General features: G+C 41.3%; 1 protein-coding gene across 2 annotated transcripts; it reads left to right on the forward strand.

The window, feature by feature from the left end:
* The first annotated feature begins 2,650 nt into the window (after nucleotides 1–2,650).
* LOC106562375 (protein LSM14 homolog A) lies at nucleotides 2,651–15,541 on the forward strand. Of its 2 annotated transcripts, none has more exons than XM_014127227.2 (9): nucleotides 2,651–2,962; nucleotides 3,437–3,600; nucleotides 3,712–3,859; nucleotides 6,602–6,781; nucleotides 6,992–7,066; nucleotides 7,254–7,433; nucleotides 7,624–7,795; nucleotides 12,231–12,510; nucleotides 12,732–15,541. In XM_014127227.2, the coding sequence occupies exons 1-9, from the start codon at nucleotides 2,842–2,844 to the stop codon at nucleotides 12,753–12,755; spliced, it is 1,344 nt and encodes a 447-aa protein (XP_013982702.1). In that variant the 5' UTR covers nucleotides 2,651–2,841; the 3' UTR covers nucleotides 12,756–15,541. The 2 variants fall into 2 exon arrangements, with proteins under 2 accessions (XP_013982702.1, XP_013982703.1); XM_014127228.2 differs by having other exon boundaries at nucleotides 12,735–15,541.
* Nucleotides 15,542–15,756: the final 215 nt, after the last annotated feature.

Raw genomic sequence — 15,756 nt, forward strand, 5'->3', positions numbered from 1 at the left:
AGAAACCTCACATTTTATTATGGCAATGAAAATAGGCTTTAGTCTGAGGGGACATTTAAAAAAATTTATTTCACCTTTATTTAACGAGGTAGGCCAGTTGAGAACAAGTTCTCATTTACAACTGCGACCTGGTCAAGATGAAGCAAAGCAGTTCGACACATACAACAACACAGAGTTACACATGGAATAAACAAGCGTACAGTCAATAACACAATAGTGTGTGCAAATGAGGTAAGATTAGGGAGGTAAGGTAATAAATAGGCCGTAGTGGCGAAGTAATTACAATTTAGCAATTAACACTGGAGTGATAGGTGTGCAGAAGATAAATGTGCATGTCGAGATACTGAGGTGCAAAGGAGCAAAACATTATAATAATTTGGGGATGAGGTAGTTGGATGGGCTATGTACAGGTGCAATGATCTGTGAGCTGCTCTGAGCTGCTTAAAGTTAGTGAGGGAGAAATGAGTCTCCAGCTTTAGAGATTCGTTCCAGTCATTGGCAGCAGAGAACTGGAAGGAAAGACCACCAAAGGAGGAATTGGCTTTGGGCGTGACCAATGAAATATACCTGCTGGAGCGCGTTCTATGGGTGGGTGTTGTTATCGTGAGCTGAGATAAGGCAGAGCTTTACCTAGCATAGACTTATAGATGACCTGGAGCCATTGGGTCTGGCGACGAATATGTAGCGTGGGCCAGCCGACTAGAGCATACAGGTCGCAGTGGTGGGTAGTATAAGGGGCTTTGGTGACCAAACGGATTGCACTGTGATAGACTGCATCCAGTTTGCGGAGTAGAGTATTGGAACCTATTTTGTAAATGACATCGCTGAAGTCAAGGATCGTTAGGATAGTCAGTTTTACGAGGGTATGTTTGGCAGCATGAGTGAAGGATGCTTTGTTGCGAAATAGGAAGCCGATTCTAGATTTAATTTTGGATTGGAGATGCTTAATGTGAGCCTGGAAGGAGAATTTACAGTCTAACTAGACACCTAGGTATTTGTAGTTGTCCACATATTCTAAGTCAGAACTGTCCAGAGTAGTGATGCTGGACAGGCGGGCAGATGCGGGCAGCGATCGGTTGAAGAGCATGCATTTAGTTTTACTGGCATTTAAGAGCAGTTGGAGGCCACGGAAGGAGAGTTGTATAGCATTGAAGCTCGTCTGGTGGTTAGCTAACACAGTGTCCAAAGAAGTGCCAGAAGTATACAGAATGGTGTCGTCTTCGTAGAGGTGGACCAGAGAATCACCAGCAGCAAGAGCGACATCATTGATGTATACAGAGAAAAGAGTTGGCCCGAGAATTGAACCCTGTGGCACCCCCATAGATACTGCCAGAGGTCCGGACAACAGGCCCTCCATTTTTACACACTGAACTCTGTCTGAGAAGTAGTTGGTGAACCAGGTGAGGCAGTCATTTAAGAAACCAAGGCTGTTGAGTCTGCCGATAAGAATGTGGTGATTGACAGAGTCGAAAGCCTTGGCCAGGTCGATGAATAAGGCTGCACAGTATTGTATTTTATTGATGGCGGTTATGATATCGTTTAGGACCTTAAGTGTGGCTGAGGTGCACCCATGACTAGCTCGGAAACCAGATTGCATAGCGGAGAAGGTACGGTGGAATTCGAAATGGTTGGTGATCTGTTTGTTAATTTGTCTTTCGAAGACCTTAGAAAGGCAGGGTAGGTCTGTAGCAATTTGGGTCAAGAGTGTCTCCACCTTTGAAGAGGGGGATGACCGCGGCAGAGTTCCAATCTTTGGGGATCTTATATGATACGAAAGAGAGGTTGAACAGGCTAGTAATAGGCGCTGCAAACATTTCGGCAGATACTTTTAGAAAGAGAGGGTCCAGATTGTCTAGCCCAGCTGATTTGTAGGGGTCCAGATTTTGCAACTCTTTCAGAACATCAGCTATCTGGATTTGGGTGAAGGAGAAATGGGGGAGGCTTGGGCAAGATGCTGTGGGGGGTGCAGGGCTGTTGACCGGGGTAGGGTTAGCCAGGTGGGAAGCATGGCCAGCCGTAGAAAAATGCTTATTGAAATTCTCAATTATCGTGGATTTATCGGTGGTGACAGTGTTTCCTAGCCTCAGTGCAGTGGGCAGCTGGGAGGAGGTGCTCTTATTCTCCATGGGCTTTACATCAAATATAGAGTAGCATATGGTCCCTCGGACATATTTCTTTGTTGTCAAAGATATTTTATTTTGACACTTGCCAGACACGACTGGAAATATTTAGTAGTTTCCGGACCAAATAATTTAATGTGTCAATAATCTCTTCCATCAACATGTCCCCACCTGTCAAGGCTTGTTGCTGTGGCTAGCTGTGGCTGGAACTGCTGGAAGGACATTTTGTTAGATGAAGAAGTTTGCATCTGCACCCTAGTCTTTATTGCAGATTACAGTAAAATAAATTATACATTGTGGAAACTGCTTAATTAAACAAACGTATTTTTATGCATAAGGGCAGCAATGACAAATGGACATAAACTCTGGTTGGCAGTCTCAGATCTAGGATCAGTTTCCCTCTCCCAATCCCAGAAAGTATCCAGTAGGGCGAGAAACACAAATCTAATTTTAGACCAGTAATCTTTGAAAGGTAGCATGATCCCGTGAAAACTCGCGATATTTACGGTTTACAGAGACGTTTTCCCACCATTCTATGCGGTGAGGCAAGGCATCATATGAAAACGGCCATGTCGTGGTGCTAGCAAGTCGGTGGAAGAACGGACGGGCAATATTATTTGTTAGAAGTGTACAAACAGGACTAAATAAAGTACCTAGTTACTTGTCATATACTTTTGTAATATATATTTATTTTCCACACTTAAAGAAAAAGGAAGACGGTATGAGTGGAGGGACGCCTTACATCGGGAGTAAAATTAGCCTAATCTCGAAGGCCGAGATTCGTTATGAAGGAATTTTATACACAATTGACACCGAAAATTCGACTGTTGCTCTCGCCAAAGGTAAGTTAAAACGTATACCTTGCAAAAAAATAAGTCGATAAATTGAAAACGCCTCACTTTTTTTTACTAGTAATGGGGTGCAGGCATTTAGTCTGTCACTGTCAAATTGTTCACAATGCTAGTTAGTATAGCTAGTAGTTAGCTTTGTCGAATGCTTAATAATGCTTGTGGCAGGCTAGTTTAAGTTAGCAGAGCTACTTTAGCTAGCCCGTTTCACTGCAAACGCCCTGGCCTGTTTCATTCATGCTTTGTTGTTGCATTAGTTAGCTGAAACGATAACCCGGTCAACTAACTTGCATGATTTAGTTAGCAAACGTTAGCGGTTAATGTGGTGATGGAAAATCAGAGATCCTTCACGGTGTTTCATTTTGTTGATACTAGACTGTCTGCCAGATAATCCACTATTCGTTGTACAATCAATGATGGTGACACTGTTGTAATTTGTCTCTGTCTGGTATTTGTTTATTCAAACAGTCCGCTCCTTTGGCACTGAGGACCGCCCAACTGACAGGCCAATTCCACCACGAGATGAAGTCTTCGAGTATATCATCTTCAGAGGGAGTGATATCAAGGACCTGACTGTTTGCGAGCCACCGAAAGCCACCAGCTCCCTGCCTCAGGACCCTGCCATTGTTCAAGTAAGCAGGACATTGCTCTAGTCAATGATGATTCATTTGTAAATGTAGTTGCTTTTTATGTATTTAATAGTTCTGTATGTGGTTGTTTAACGTTTTCTTTTACTTCCCCAGTCCTCTATTGGATCCACCAATGCTCCACCCCCATCATTCCAGTCTGTGGGCTCATATGCACCCTTTAGCAGCAGGGCTCCTGTCCCCCCTTACAGCCAGTTTAACCCAAGCCCCCTGGTGTCCCAGCAGTTTGGAGTTGTTGGTGGAGGTTGGTACATTCATCTTGTTGATTCTCCATTCTATCATCTCTGAGATGTCTGAAATGAAGAATGATCTTGACGCACTTGTATTGTCAGTGTGTAATGCAATGCTGTTGGAACTAGTACTTTTTCTTTAGCATATCTGCCTCTCAATATCATATAATTATATGTGATATGTTGCTTGTAGTTAACATCAGTGGAGCACTGCACTTATTGCATTATTATAATCACATCCCTGCCTAGCCTTTGATCACTCAGTTCCAGTACAGTACACAAGTTATTGGACCAAGGTGTCTTCTGTATGGGGGAGTTTTGTTAAGAACCCCAATGCTCGGTCTGAACATTAACACGTGTCACTTGCAGTACAGTTTTGGAAGCATAAGGGTCTTATCTTTCATATCAGCAAGCAATGATTAAAGAAAAGGTTACATTTATAGGGTTAGTGATCCCATACGGCCATATCTCCATGTTACAGCGCGTGTTTATGGAAGACAGAGGAACCACCTGTGCTAATTAGCTATCTAGCATGCTCCAAACACCTGTGTGTAACTGAAGAAGGCTGCCAGAAACGTGTCACTGAAAAATACTGTTGGCTTCAACTGTGATGAAGCTGGTTAAAACAGTGTACAGTAAGTGTATATTTTGCAGTTGTGAAATTATTTTGAAAGTAAAGGGCTTTATGTTTCTAGAACCGTATCGCAGTTTAGAATATATTCATGTTTAAATGGAGTATTTGGGGCTCCCGAGTGGCGCAGCGGTCTAGGGCACTAAATGCAGTAGTGCTAGAGGTGTTACTACAGTCCCGGGTTCATGTCCCGGACTGTGCCACAACCGGCCGTGGTCAGGAGTCCCATAGGACGGCACACAATTGGACCAGCGTTGTCAGGTTAAGGGAGGGTTTGACCGGTGGGGCTTTACTTGGCTCATCGCGCTCTAGCGACTCCTTGTGGCTGGCCAGGTGCCTGCGGGCTGACTCCATATGCCAGTTGAACTGTTTTTCCTCTGACACATTGGTGCGGCTGGCTTCACGGTTAAGCTGGCGGGTTTTAACCTCTTACATCTAGACGTTCCGCTAGCGGAACACCTGCTCCAATATCCAATGATAGGCGTGGCGCGAATTACAAATTCCTCAAAAATACAAAAACTTCAATTTTTCAAACATATGACTATTTCACAGCATTTTAAAGACAAGACTCTCCTTTATCTAACCACACTGTCCGATTTCAAAAAGGCTTTACAGCGAAAGCAAAACATTAGATTATGTCAGCAGAGTACCAAGCCAGAAATAATCAGACACCCATTTTTCAAGCTAGCATATAATGTCACAAAAACCCAGAAGACAGCTAAATGCAGCACTAACCTTTGATCTTCATCAGATGACAACCCTAGGACATTATGTTATACAATACATGCATGTTTTGTTCAATCAAGTTCATATTTATATCAAAAAACAGCTTTTTACATTAGCATGTGACGTTCAGAACTAGCATACCCCCCGCAAACTTCCGGGGAATTTGCTAACAATTTACTAAATTACTCACGATAAACGTTCACAAAAAGCATAACAATTATTTAAAGAATTATAGATACAGAACTCCTCTATGCACTCGATATGTCCGATTTTAAAATAGCTTTTTGGTGAAAGCACATTTTGCAATATTCTAAGTACATAGCCCAGCCATCACGGGCTAGCTATTTAGACACCCGGCAAGTTTAGCACTCACCAATATCAGATTTACTATTATAAAAGTTTGATTACCTTTTGTTGTCTTCGTCAGAATGCACTCCCAGGACTGCTACTTCAATAACAAATGTTGGTTTGGTCCAAAATAATCCATCGTTATATCCGAATAGCGGCGTTTTGTTCGTGCGTCCCAGACAATATCCGAATGGTAAAGAAGGGTCACGCGCATTGGCGCAATTCGTGACAAAAAAAATCAAAATATTCCATTACCGTACTTCGAAGCATGTCAACCGCTGTTTAAAATCCATTTTTATGCCATTTTTCTCGTAAAAAAGCGATAATATTCCGACCGGGAATGTCCATTTAGCTAAACAGAGGAAAGAAAACAAAGCTTTCGGTCGATGCGGGCACGAGCCTGAGTCTCACAGTACTGTAACCAGCCACTACCCAAACGCGCTACTTTGTTTCAGCCAGAGCCCGCAAAGCCACGATTCAGCGTTTTGCCGCCTTCTGAGAGCCTATGGCAGCCGTAGGAAGTGTCACGGGACAGCTAAGATCCTCACTCTTCAATAAACAGAGACAAGAAGAACTACACCTTGTCAGACAGGCCACTTCCTGCATGAAATCTTCTCAGGTTTTTGCCTGCCATATGAGTTCTGTTATACTCACAGACACCATTCAAACAGTTTTAGAAACTTTAGGGTGTTTTCTATCCAAAGCCAATAATTATATGCATATTCTAGTTACTGGGCAGGAGTAGTAACCAGATTAAATCGGGTATGTTTTTTATCCAGCCGTGAAAATACTGCCCCCTAGCGAAAACAGGTTAAGGAGCGCAGTTAAGTGGGTCATGTTTTGGAGGACGCATGTTGGGGAGCTGCAGCGATGAGCCAAGATCGAATAATTAGGGGCTAAAATACAAACTAAAAATGTTTTATGTGTGTATATGTTGGCTGCTGGAGCCAGTCTTGCTTTGAATATATCATATAAGGTCCTTGGACCTTACAGGAGTAATGGTAGGCTCCTTAAGAGTACATCTTGGGCTAACACCTGCCTTGTCCTCTAGGTCGCACCAGTCCCCAGCTGGACCCTCTGAGGAAGAGCCCTTCCCTGGAGCAGGCAGTGCAGACTTCCCCCACCACTGCTCCTGCACCAGTGGGACAAAGGAGCCCAGCTGGCCCACCAGCCAGGCCCATCACTACCCCGGGCAACCAGAAGCCTCCAGACATCCTGGAACAGAGGAGGGGTGAGGCTGGCAGGGGAGGCTGTAGCCAGGCTTGGCCTGAATGTCTACAATACACTGCTGTCACACAGATTAGTCTATATTGCCTGTTTAGAACAATTGCTTGTTCTTGTGAAGAACCTGGCCATATGGCTTTCTAGTTTAGAATATTGCTGTACTTGACTGATATGCCAAAATAATTGTGAGTTTGGTCCTTTATTTTGTGCTGTTTAGGCCCTGAGGTTCAGAAAATACCCAGACCAGATTCTGAGCAAGGTGGTGGCGACAACCGGAATAACCGTCAATGTGGTGAGTTGGTTCTCAGGAAACTACCAGTGTACTTGTTAACCTGTTAAAACTCTCGCCCTAGCTTCTGTTGTATACTGGTATTAATGTGTCCATGTTTTTCTGTCAAGATAAGATCTACATGGATTCAAACTATCATCTAAACGCTGCTTTGTTATTATTGTTGGACTCTGCTGTCTTGTCTTCCCAGCCGGTGGTCCTCCCCCTCAGCGCCGTGGTCGTGGAGGAGGTCACCGTGGAAGAGGCCGCTTCAACCCACACAGGGACGGTCCCATGAAATTTGATCAAGACTTTGACTTTGAGACTGCCAACGCTCAGTTCAACAAGGAGGAGATTGAAAAAGAGTTTCAGAACAAACTCAAACTGAAAGGTACTGTTTTTAATTATTATAGCATGTTCCATGCAGCAGTTATGTCATGGCCTAGCCTGGGTTCCTACCTGAAATCCCAGGCTGCCACTGTTGATTTGGAACTTGTCGATATTTTGTGTACTCTTTATCCTCTTAGCTTAATCCAAATTTATGAAGAAAATTGTTTACCCCTTTTAATTGTCTAACATAGACGACAAGCCTGATAACCCAGAGAAGGCTCTTAATGGAGATGAGAAGGCCGATTCTGGAGTGGAGACACAGAACAGTGAAGGCAATGCTGAGGAAGAGGAACCTGTGGTGGCCAACGTTTACTACGACAAGACTAAGTCCTTCTTTGACAACATTTCTTCTGATGATACAAGGCATGTCCCTTTTGCTCTCTTAACTTCTATGGGCTAGGTCCCACCTGCGGGACACAGCCAGTGAAATATCAGGGCGGCAAATTCAAAAACAACAAAATGTCATAATTCAACTTTCACAAACATACAACTATTTTACACCATTTTAAAGATGCACGTCTCCTTGATGTAACCACATTGTCCGATTTCAAAAAGGCTTTACAGCGAAAGCAAAACATTAGATTGTTAGGAGAGTACAGACAAAAATAATCACACAGCCATTTTCCAAGCAAGGACATGTGTCAATAAAACCCAAAACACAGCGAAATGAAGCACTAACCTTTGATCTTCATCAGATGACACTCCTAGGACATTATGTTACACAATACATATATATATATTCTTCGATAAAGTTCATATTTATATCCAAAAACAGAATTTTACATTGGCGCGTGACGTTCAGAAAATATTTTGCCTCCAATACTTCCAGTGAATCAGCACAACAGTTTACAAAAATACTCATCATAAATGTTGATGAAATATTAAACTTATTCAAAGAATTATAGATGAACATCTCCTTTATGCAACCGCTGTGACAGATTTCAAAAAAGCTTCACGGGGAAAGCACACTTTGCAATAATCTGAGTGCTGCGCTCAGAAAAATACACCAGGCAATACAGATACCTGCCATTTTGGAGTCATCTAAAATCATAAATAGCATTAGAAATATTTACTTACCTTTCATCTTCATCAGAAGGCACTTCCAGGAATCCCAGGTCCACAATAAATGTTGTTTTGTTCGATAAAGTCCATAATTTATGTCCAAATAACTCCTTGTTTGCGCGTTCAGTAAGCTACTCCAAATGTAGGAAACGCGCCGAAAATTTCACGACAAAAAGTTATATTTACGTTTGTTGAAACATGTCAAACGTTGTAAAACATCAATCTTTAGGGCCTTTTTAATGTAAAACTTCAGTTATATTCCAACCGGGCGATTCCAATGTCTTGAAAAACGTTATGGAACACAGCTACCTCCTCACGTGAACGTGTGTAATTGTGGCCTGTCATTCTTCGGTCATCAGACTCCAGGAGGTCTTGTTCGCTCTCTGTTGACTGCAAAAGCCTGAAACACGTTCTAAAGACTGTTGACATCTAGGGGAAGCCTTAGGAAGTGCAAATTGAACCCTAAGTCACTGTATACTGAATAGGCCCAGTCTTGAAAAACTACAATCCACTTCCTGGTTGGATTTTTTTCTCAGGTTTTTGCCTGCCATATGAGTTCTGTTATACTCAGACACAATTCAAACAGTTTTAGAAACTTCAGTGTTTTCTATCCAAATCTACTAATAATATGCATGTTCTAGTTTCTGAGCCAGAGTAGTAACTTGTTTAAATTGGGTACGTTTTTCATCCGGCCGTGAAAATACTGCCCCCTAGCCCAGACAGGTTAACCAATTTTTGTATTTTTATTTGTGCTTTGTGGTATTGATAGTCTCATACTAATGGAAATCCATAGCATGTTGGTAGGTTAGTCTTTGGCATTAACCTGTTAACCTCTATGGGCTAGGTGGGACGCTAGCGTGCCACCCGTGGTGCACTCCATCAACAGCAGGTGCATTTCAAGAGCGGCAAATTTGAATCCAAATAAATGTCAAAATTCAAATTTTTCAAACATACAACTATTTTACACCCTTTGAAAGATAAACATCTCCTTAATCTAACCACGTTTTACGATTTCAAAAAGGTTTTACGGCGAAAGCATAAATTTAGAGTATGTTAGGACAGTACATTTACAAGAGTTGTGTGTAATGTTTTGTCAATTCAAAGACAGGGTAACCAAAACCATAAAACCAGCTAAAATGATGCACTAACCTTTTACAATCTCCATCAGATGACACTCCTAGGACATTATGTTAGACAATGCATGCATTTTTAGTTCTATCAAGTTCATATTTATATCCAAAAACAGCGTTTTACTATGGCATTGATGTTGAGGAAATCGTTTCCCTCCAATAACCGGCAGTCAAGTCAGCGTCACAAATTAAATAATTAAAATTAGAAAACATTGGTAAAATATTATATTGTCATTTAAAGAATTATAGATTTACATCTCTTGAACGCAATCAACTTGCCAGATTTAAAAATAACCTTACTGGGAAATCACACTTTGCAATAATCTGAGCACTGCGCCCAGAAAAATACGCGTTGCGATACAGACTAGACGTCATGTTGGGGAGATCTAAAATCGAAAATACTATGTAAATAATCCATTACCTTTGATTCTCTTCATCAGATGTCACTTCCAGGTATCACAGGTCCATAACGAATGTAGTTTTGTTCAAAAAAGCTCATCATTTATGTCCAAAAATCTCCGTCTTGTTAGCACATGATCTAAGCCAGCCGGACTTCTCGTCATGAACGAGGGGAAAAAATATATTTACGTTCGTTCAAACATGTCAAACGTTGTATAGCATAAATCATTAGGGCCTTTTTAACCAGAACATGAATAATATTCAAGGTGGACGAATGCATACTCTTTTATAACGTATTGGAACGAGGGTACCCAACATGAACTCGCGCGCCAGGTGTCTAATGGGACATCATCGTTCCATGGCTCTTGTTCGGTCAGATCTCCCTCCAGAAGACTCAAAACACTTTGTAAAGGCTGGTGACATCTAGTGGAAGCAATAGGAAGTGCCAAAATATTCCTCAGCCCCTGTGTTTTTCAATGGGATAGGTTTAAAGGTAATACAACACATCAGGTATCCACTTCCTGTCAGAAAATGTCTCAGGGTTTTGCCTGCCAAATGAGTTCTGTTATACTCACAGACACCATTCAAACAGTTTTAGAAACTTTAGGGTGTTTTCTATCCATATATAATAAGTATATGCATATTCTAGTTACTGGGTAGGATTAGTAACCAGATTAAATCGGGTACATTTTTTTTATCCAGACGTGCAAATGCTGCCCCCTAGCCCTAACAGGTTAAGGATAGGGGGCAGTATTTGCACGGCCGGATAAAAAAACGTACCCGATTTAATCTGGTTACTACTCCTGCCCAGTAACTAGAATATGCATATAATTGTTTGATTTGGATAGAAAACACCCTAAAGTTTCTAAAACTGTTTGAATGGTGTCTGTGAGTATAACAGAACTCATTTGGCAGGCCAAAACCTGAGAAGATTCTAAACAGGAAGCGCTCTCTCTGACTATTTCTTGGCCTTCTTGATCATCTCTAACCAAAACAGGGGATCTCTGGCATAACGTGACATTTTCTAACGCTCCCATAGGCTCTCAGAAGGCGCCAGAACAATGAATGGTGGCTTTGCAGGCCATGGCTGAAAAACATTAGCGCATTTGGTAAGTGGTGGATCTGAGGACAATGAGACTGGAGGCGCGTGCACGAGCCGACACCATTTTTACTTTCTCTCTCTTTAAACGAAAACAACGACTCCCGGTCGGAATATTATCGCTTTTTTTACGAGAAAAATAGCATAAAAATTGATTTTAAACAGCGGTTGACATGCTTCGAAGTACAGTAATGGAATATTTTGAATTATTTTGTCGCGAAACGCGTCGGGCGCGTCACCCTTCTTTACCCTTCGGATAGTGTCTTGAACGCACGAACAAAACGCCGCTATTTGGATATAACTATGGATTATTTGGAACCAAACCAACATTTGTTATTGAAGTAGAAGTCCTGGGAGTGCATTCTGCGAAGAACAGCAAAGGTAATCAAACTTTTCTAATAGTAAATCAGAGTTTGGTGAGTACCACACTTGGTGGGTGTCAAAATAGCTAGCCTGTGATGGCCGGGCTATCTACTCAGAATATTGCAAAATGTGCTTTCACCGAAAAGCTATTTTGAAATCGGACATAGTGAGTGCATAAAGGAGTTCTGTATCTATAATTCTTAAAATAATTTTATGTTTTTTGTGAACGTTTATCGTGAGTAATTTAGTAAATTCACCGGAAGTGTTCGGTGGGAATGCTAGTCACATGCTAGTCACATGCTAATGTAAAAAGCTGGTTTTTGATATAAATATGAACATGATTGAACAAAACATGCATGTATTGTATAACATAATGTCCTAGGATTGTCATCTGATGAAGCTCATCAAAGGTTAGTGCTGCATTTAGCTGTGGTTTGGGTTTATGTGACATTATATGCTAGCTTGAAAAATGGGTGTCTGATTATTTCTGGCTGGGTACTCTGCTGACATAATCTAATGTTTTGTTTTCGTTGTAAAGCCTTTTTGAAATCGGACAGTGTGGTTAGATTAACGAGAGTCTTGTCTTTAAAATTGTGTAAAATAGTCATATGTTTGAGAAATTGAAGTAATAGCATTTCTAAGGTATTTGAATATCGCGCCACGGGATTACACTGGCTGTTGAGTAGGTGGGACGCAAGCGTCCCACTGGCCCAGAGAGGTTAAAGGTCTCATTTTGTATTTACAGGAAAGCAGCTGAGCGATCTGGAGGTTCAGGATTCCCAAGGAGGCAGACTTGGGCTGAGGAGAGGAGGATGAATTCAGAGACCTTTGGCATCCCACTGAGGCACAACCGAGGCCGGGGAGGCTTCAGAGGAAGTCGTGGCGGCATGGGCTTCCGTGGGGGCAGAGGGCGTGCCATGAGCAGAGGTTCCTTTGGACCCCCCCGCGGGGCCCCGCCCGGGTTCAGGGGAGGATTCCGAGGAGGCAGCAGAGGTGGCCGGGAGTTCGTTGAATATGAATACAGGGTAAATCATTTCTTACCATTTGGTTTAAACCACATGTAAAATTGTTTTATTTTTATTATTCAAAAGTTAAATGTACATGGGCACACACTTGCAACAAAGGACAAGTCAACCCAACATCACACTTATAATGCAAGTAAAGTTCAATTTCATGCAAGTCTTTGTCTCCATATTAAAGGCTGGTTGTGTATTCACAAGTCTAAACACGTTTTGCTTTATTCCAGAAGGATAACAAAGTGGCCGCGTAGTGCACCAGAGAGACGGATCCACCAAGAATTGTAGCCCTTCATGGTCCAGAAATATTTGTCCAAAATAATGAAGACGTACTCTGTAAATTTGCCACCAGCACTGGGGTTGACTGCTTGATTTCAACGGGTGTGAATGCAGCTTCTTTACAAATTTCTTTTTTTTTTTCCCTCTGAAAAATACAACAAAGGAATATAATGTGCTTTTGAAAATTTGAGCGTGGTTTGATATTATCAAGTAATCAGAGGGACAAGAACTTGTGTAAATACCGTACTCCAGTGGAATTATTCAGTATTTTTGCATCTATTTGAGTTTCTTACTAAAATTGTATTTGATAATGTTCTGTTGTGTAAAGATGTATGCAGAAGCCCGCTGATACTGTGAGTACTTTGATCCCTGAAAATAGCTTTATTTTTTGGGGATATATCTTACCTTAGGAGCAGTAAAATGCTACATAGCCTGCCGGGTCACAGTTTTTGTTTTTTATATTCTCCTAGTCTATCTCAGTAGCCATTTATCCCGTGTTTTGACGATCTGCTGTACTTTGCCAAGTTTCTTAGTCAGAAACTCTTGTTTCGGTGTTCCTGCTAAAAGACTAAAATGCAAATGTTGTTGGGGTAGATAAGTGGTTTAAATCATAGGCTCACTTTTTTTGTTGTTGTAGTGATCCTGCCTTCAAATTAAGGTAGTCAGTTCACACCTTTAACATAAGCTATTTATACAAGATTGGAGTAGGTCAGACATCCTGAAAACACTTTGGATTATGGAGCATTTTCAGTAATCGGGATCATTCGTTTTATAATCTTACTGAATATTGAAGGAATGTATTTTCTACTGCATCACGCTGTTATTTCTGCCCCAAAGATATTGTGTGGTTGCCACTTAACTTCCGGTTTTAGAAATGCATATGAAATGAATTGATTCAGAGCTGTTGGGAAGTTTTCTCTACCCCCCCCCCCCCCCAATAATGCCCAGTGTTTTCCAACACCCACTAATGCTGGTCGCCAACTACAGGTCATGTTGGGAAGGACTGCAGTCTTTGTGATTCAGTGATGGTGTGCGCTCTGGCATATTTTTGTTAAATGTAGTGTTGGTGACTATTGCTCTTTAGTGTAGTCAAGGGAGGCTTTTCTGCAAGAATCATGACTGAACTTGGAGCACCAGTCATTAGAAATGGCTATCTAGCCTTCTCCATCTCCCCAGCGCTTGAATATGAATTGAATTAACTGCCATGTTTTAACTAGCTGCTTAACAAGTGTCTATGGAATTAAGTCATTGTTGACCTCTAAATGTTTGCCCTGCAAGAGAAGATGGCTGGTTCTGACTTAGACTGCTGTGTAAGCTGATTGGTCTTGTCCTCAGTATGGAATGGGACTGGGAGCATTGGGCTACTTATTCTGTTTGTTTCAAAACAATTTGCAATTCAACAAGTGTTACTGATGTGTTAACATTGTTCTAGCAGACTGTCTTGCTTTACCTGATGGTCTATTGGCATGCTTGCCCTTGTATTGTGTTGCATCTAAAACAACAATCTGGTGTGCTCAACTCTAAACCGAAAGATGCTGGTGTTTTTGTTTTTCAGTCCCACTAATGCAACTTCAGTGAATAATTGTCTCATTCACCAGCTGTATGGACTGCGTAGTAGCCTGGCACAGAAGTGATTCTCAAGCAAGCTAGTTCAGAAAAAATAAATTGAGGACTGCCCATCTATTCGTTGAAGTGACAAAATATGTTGGAGAGTAAGGTCTGTATAACTTCATAGTCAGCACAGCTAGGTTTGGGTATAGATTTATTTTGTTTAAGTCCAACCACTAAGTTTACATGAGGTTGAAGGAAACAAAATATATTCACTTGTTGGAAGAAGTTAGACATAAGAAAAGTAGTGAAGTTATTCCAGGCCTTAACCAATCTACTAAACTTCTGGAAGAATTCCTAGTGATCAAATTCCAGAATTTGTAATAACAGCATCGGTGCTCTAAGCTTGCTATATTTGTCCCTTTCTCCATGCTTGGGGGAAGTCTATTGAGCACTGTCTATTGTCCAGCGCTAGCAATTTGGAGGGTTATCCATAATATCACACCTCTTGAAGTGATTCAGATTTTCTTTTTATGGGATATTTTCTTTTTACTTATAAGATACAGAGATGTGAACTGGATGTTTAAACCAGCGGAGAATGGGGGTGGATTGTTTCAGATATTCTCACTTTTTGTCAGTATGTTTGGGAGTGCTAGAAGGAGGGTTATGTATTTATCTTTCTCTCAATTGACCTACAGTATGATGACAATATATAACATGTACTATTTGAAAACACTACAAAATAAACCTGATCTAGATCATAAAACATGTTGAGCAACTAGGCCAATATCCTGTAGTTCATAAATGTGCAGTTTTACTGAATTGTTGTACAGACTGATAATACAGAGCAATGTATGGCAGCCTTAGCCTTGTAAGAATCACCCTGATCTGTGAGCTCGCGAGATGGCAGCCTTGCCTTGTGATAAAACACAAAATAGTGACTCCGAACAAGGATTATACACAGGAGCCTGGGCAGTTGCAATAACCACATCGGTGTAAGGTCCAGAGCTAATTTGAGATTTCAAACAGTACATATTACCTACATATTGCTGGAACGTTTTCATTACATGAGTTACTCCTTCCGACCTCTGGAATAATAAAGCCAGATATTGTTTCTAAATAAAGCAGTTGAACAGCATGGTGTACTTCAAGTGGGCCGCCCTCTGCAGACAGGTTTTTACTCAAGATAAAAAATAAAACAATTGTTCAATAACCATTTCCTTGTTTTTATTATATTGATAGTCAAGAGTTGCCTTCCAAGAATTGTGGACACTGCATGTTCTACACTACTCAGTTCACATATTTTTCAAGATTTTAGGAGAAATGTAATTGCCTTCTACCAAACCTTCCATGCTCATAGCATTTGTGTATGTCCATGTTTTATAATTACTCTTTAGGGCTCTGACTTCAATTACTATTTGAAATATG

This window comes from Salmo salar, chromosome ssa11, assembly GCF_905237065.1.
Source record: "Salmo salar chromosome ssa11, Ssal_v3.1, whole genome shotgun sequence".
Lineage (NCBI taxonomy): Eukaryota > Metazoa > Chordata > Actinopteri > Salmoniformes > Salmonidae > Salmo > Salmo salar.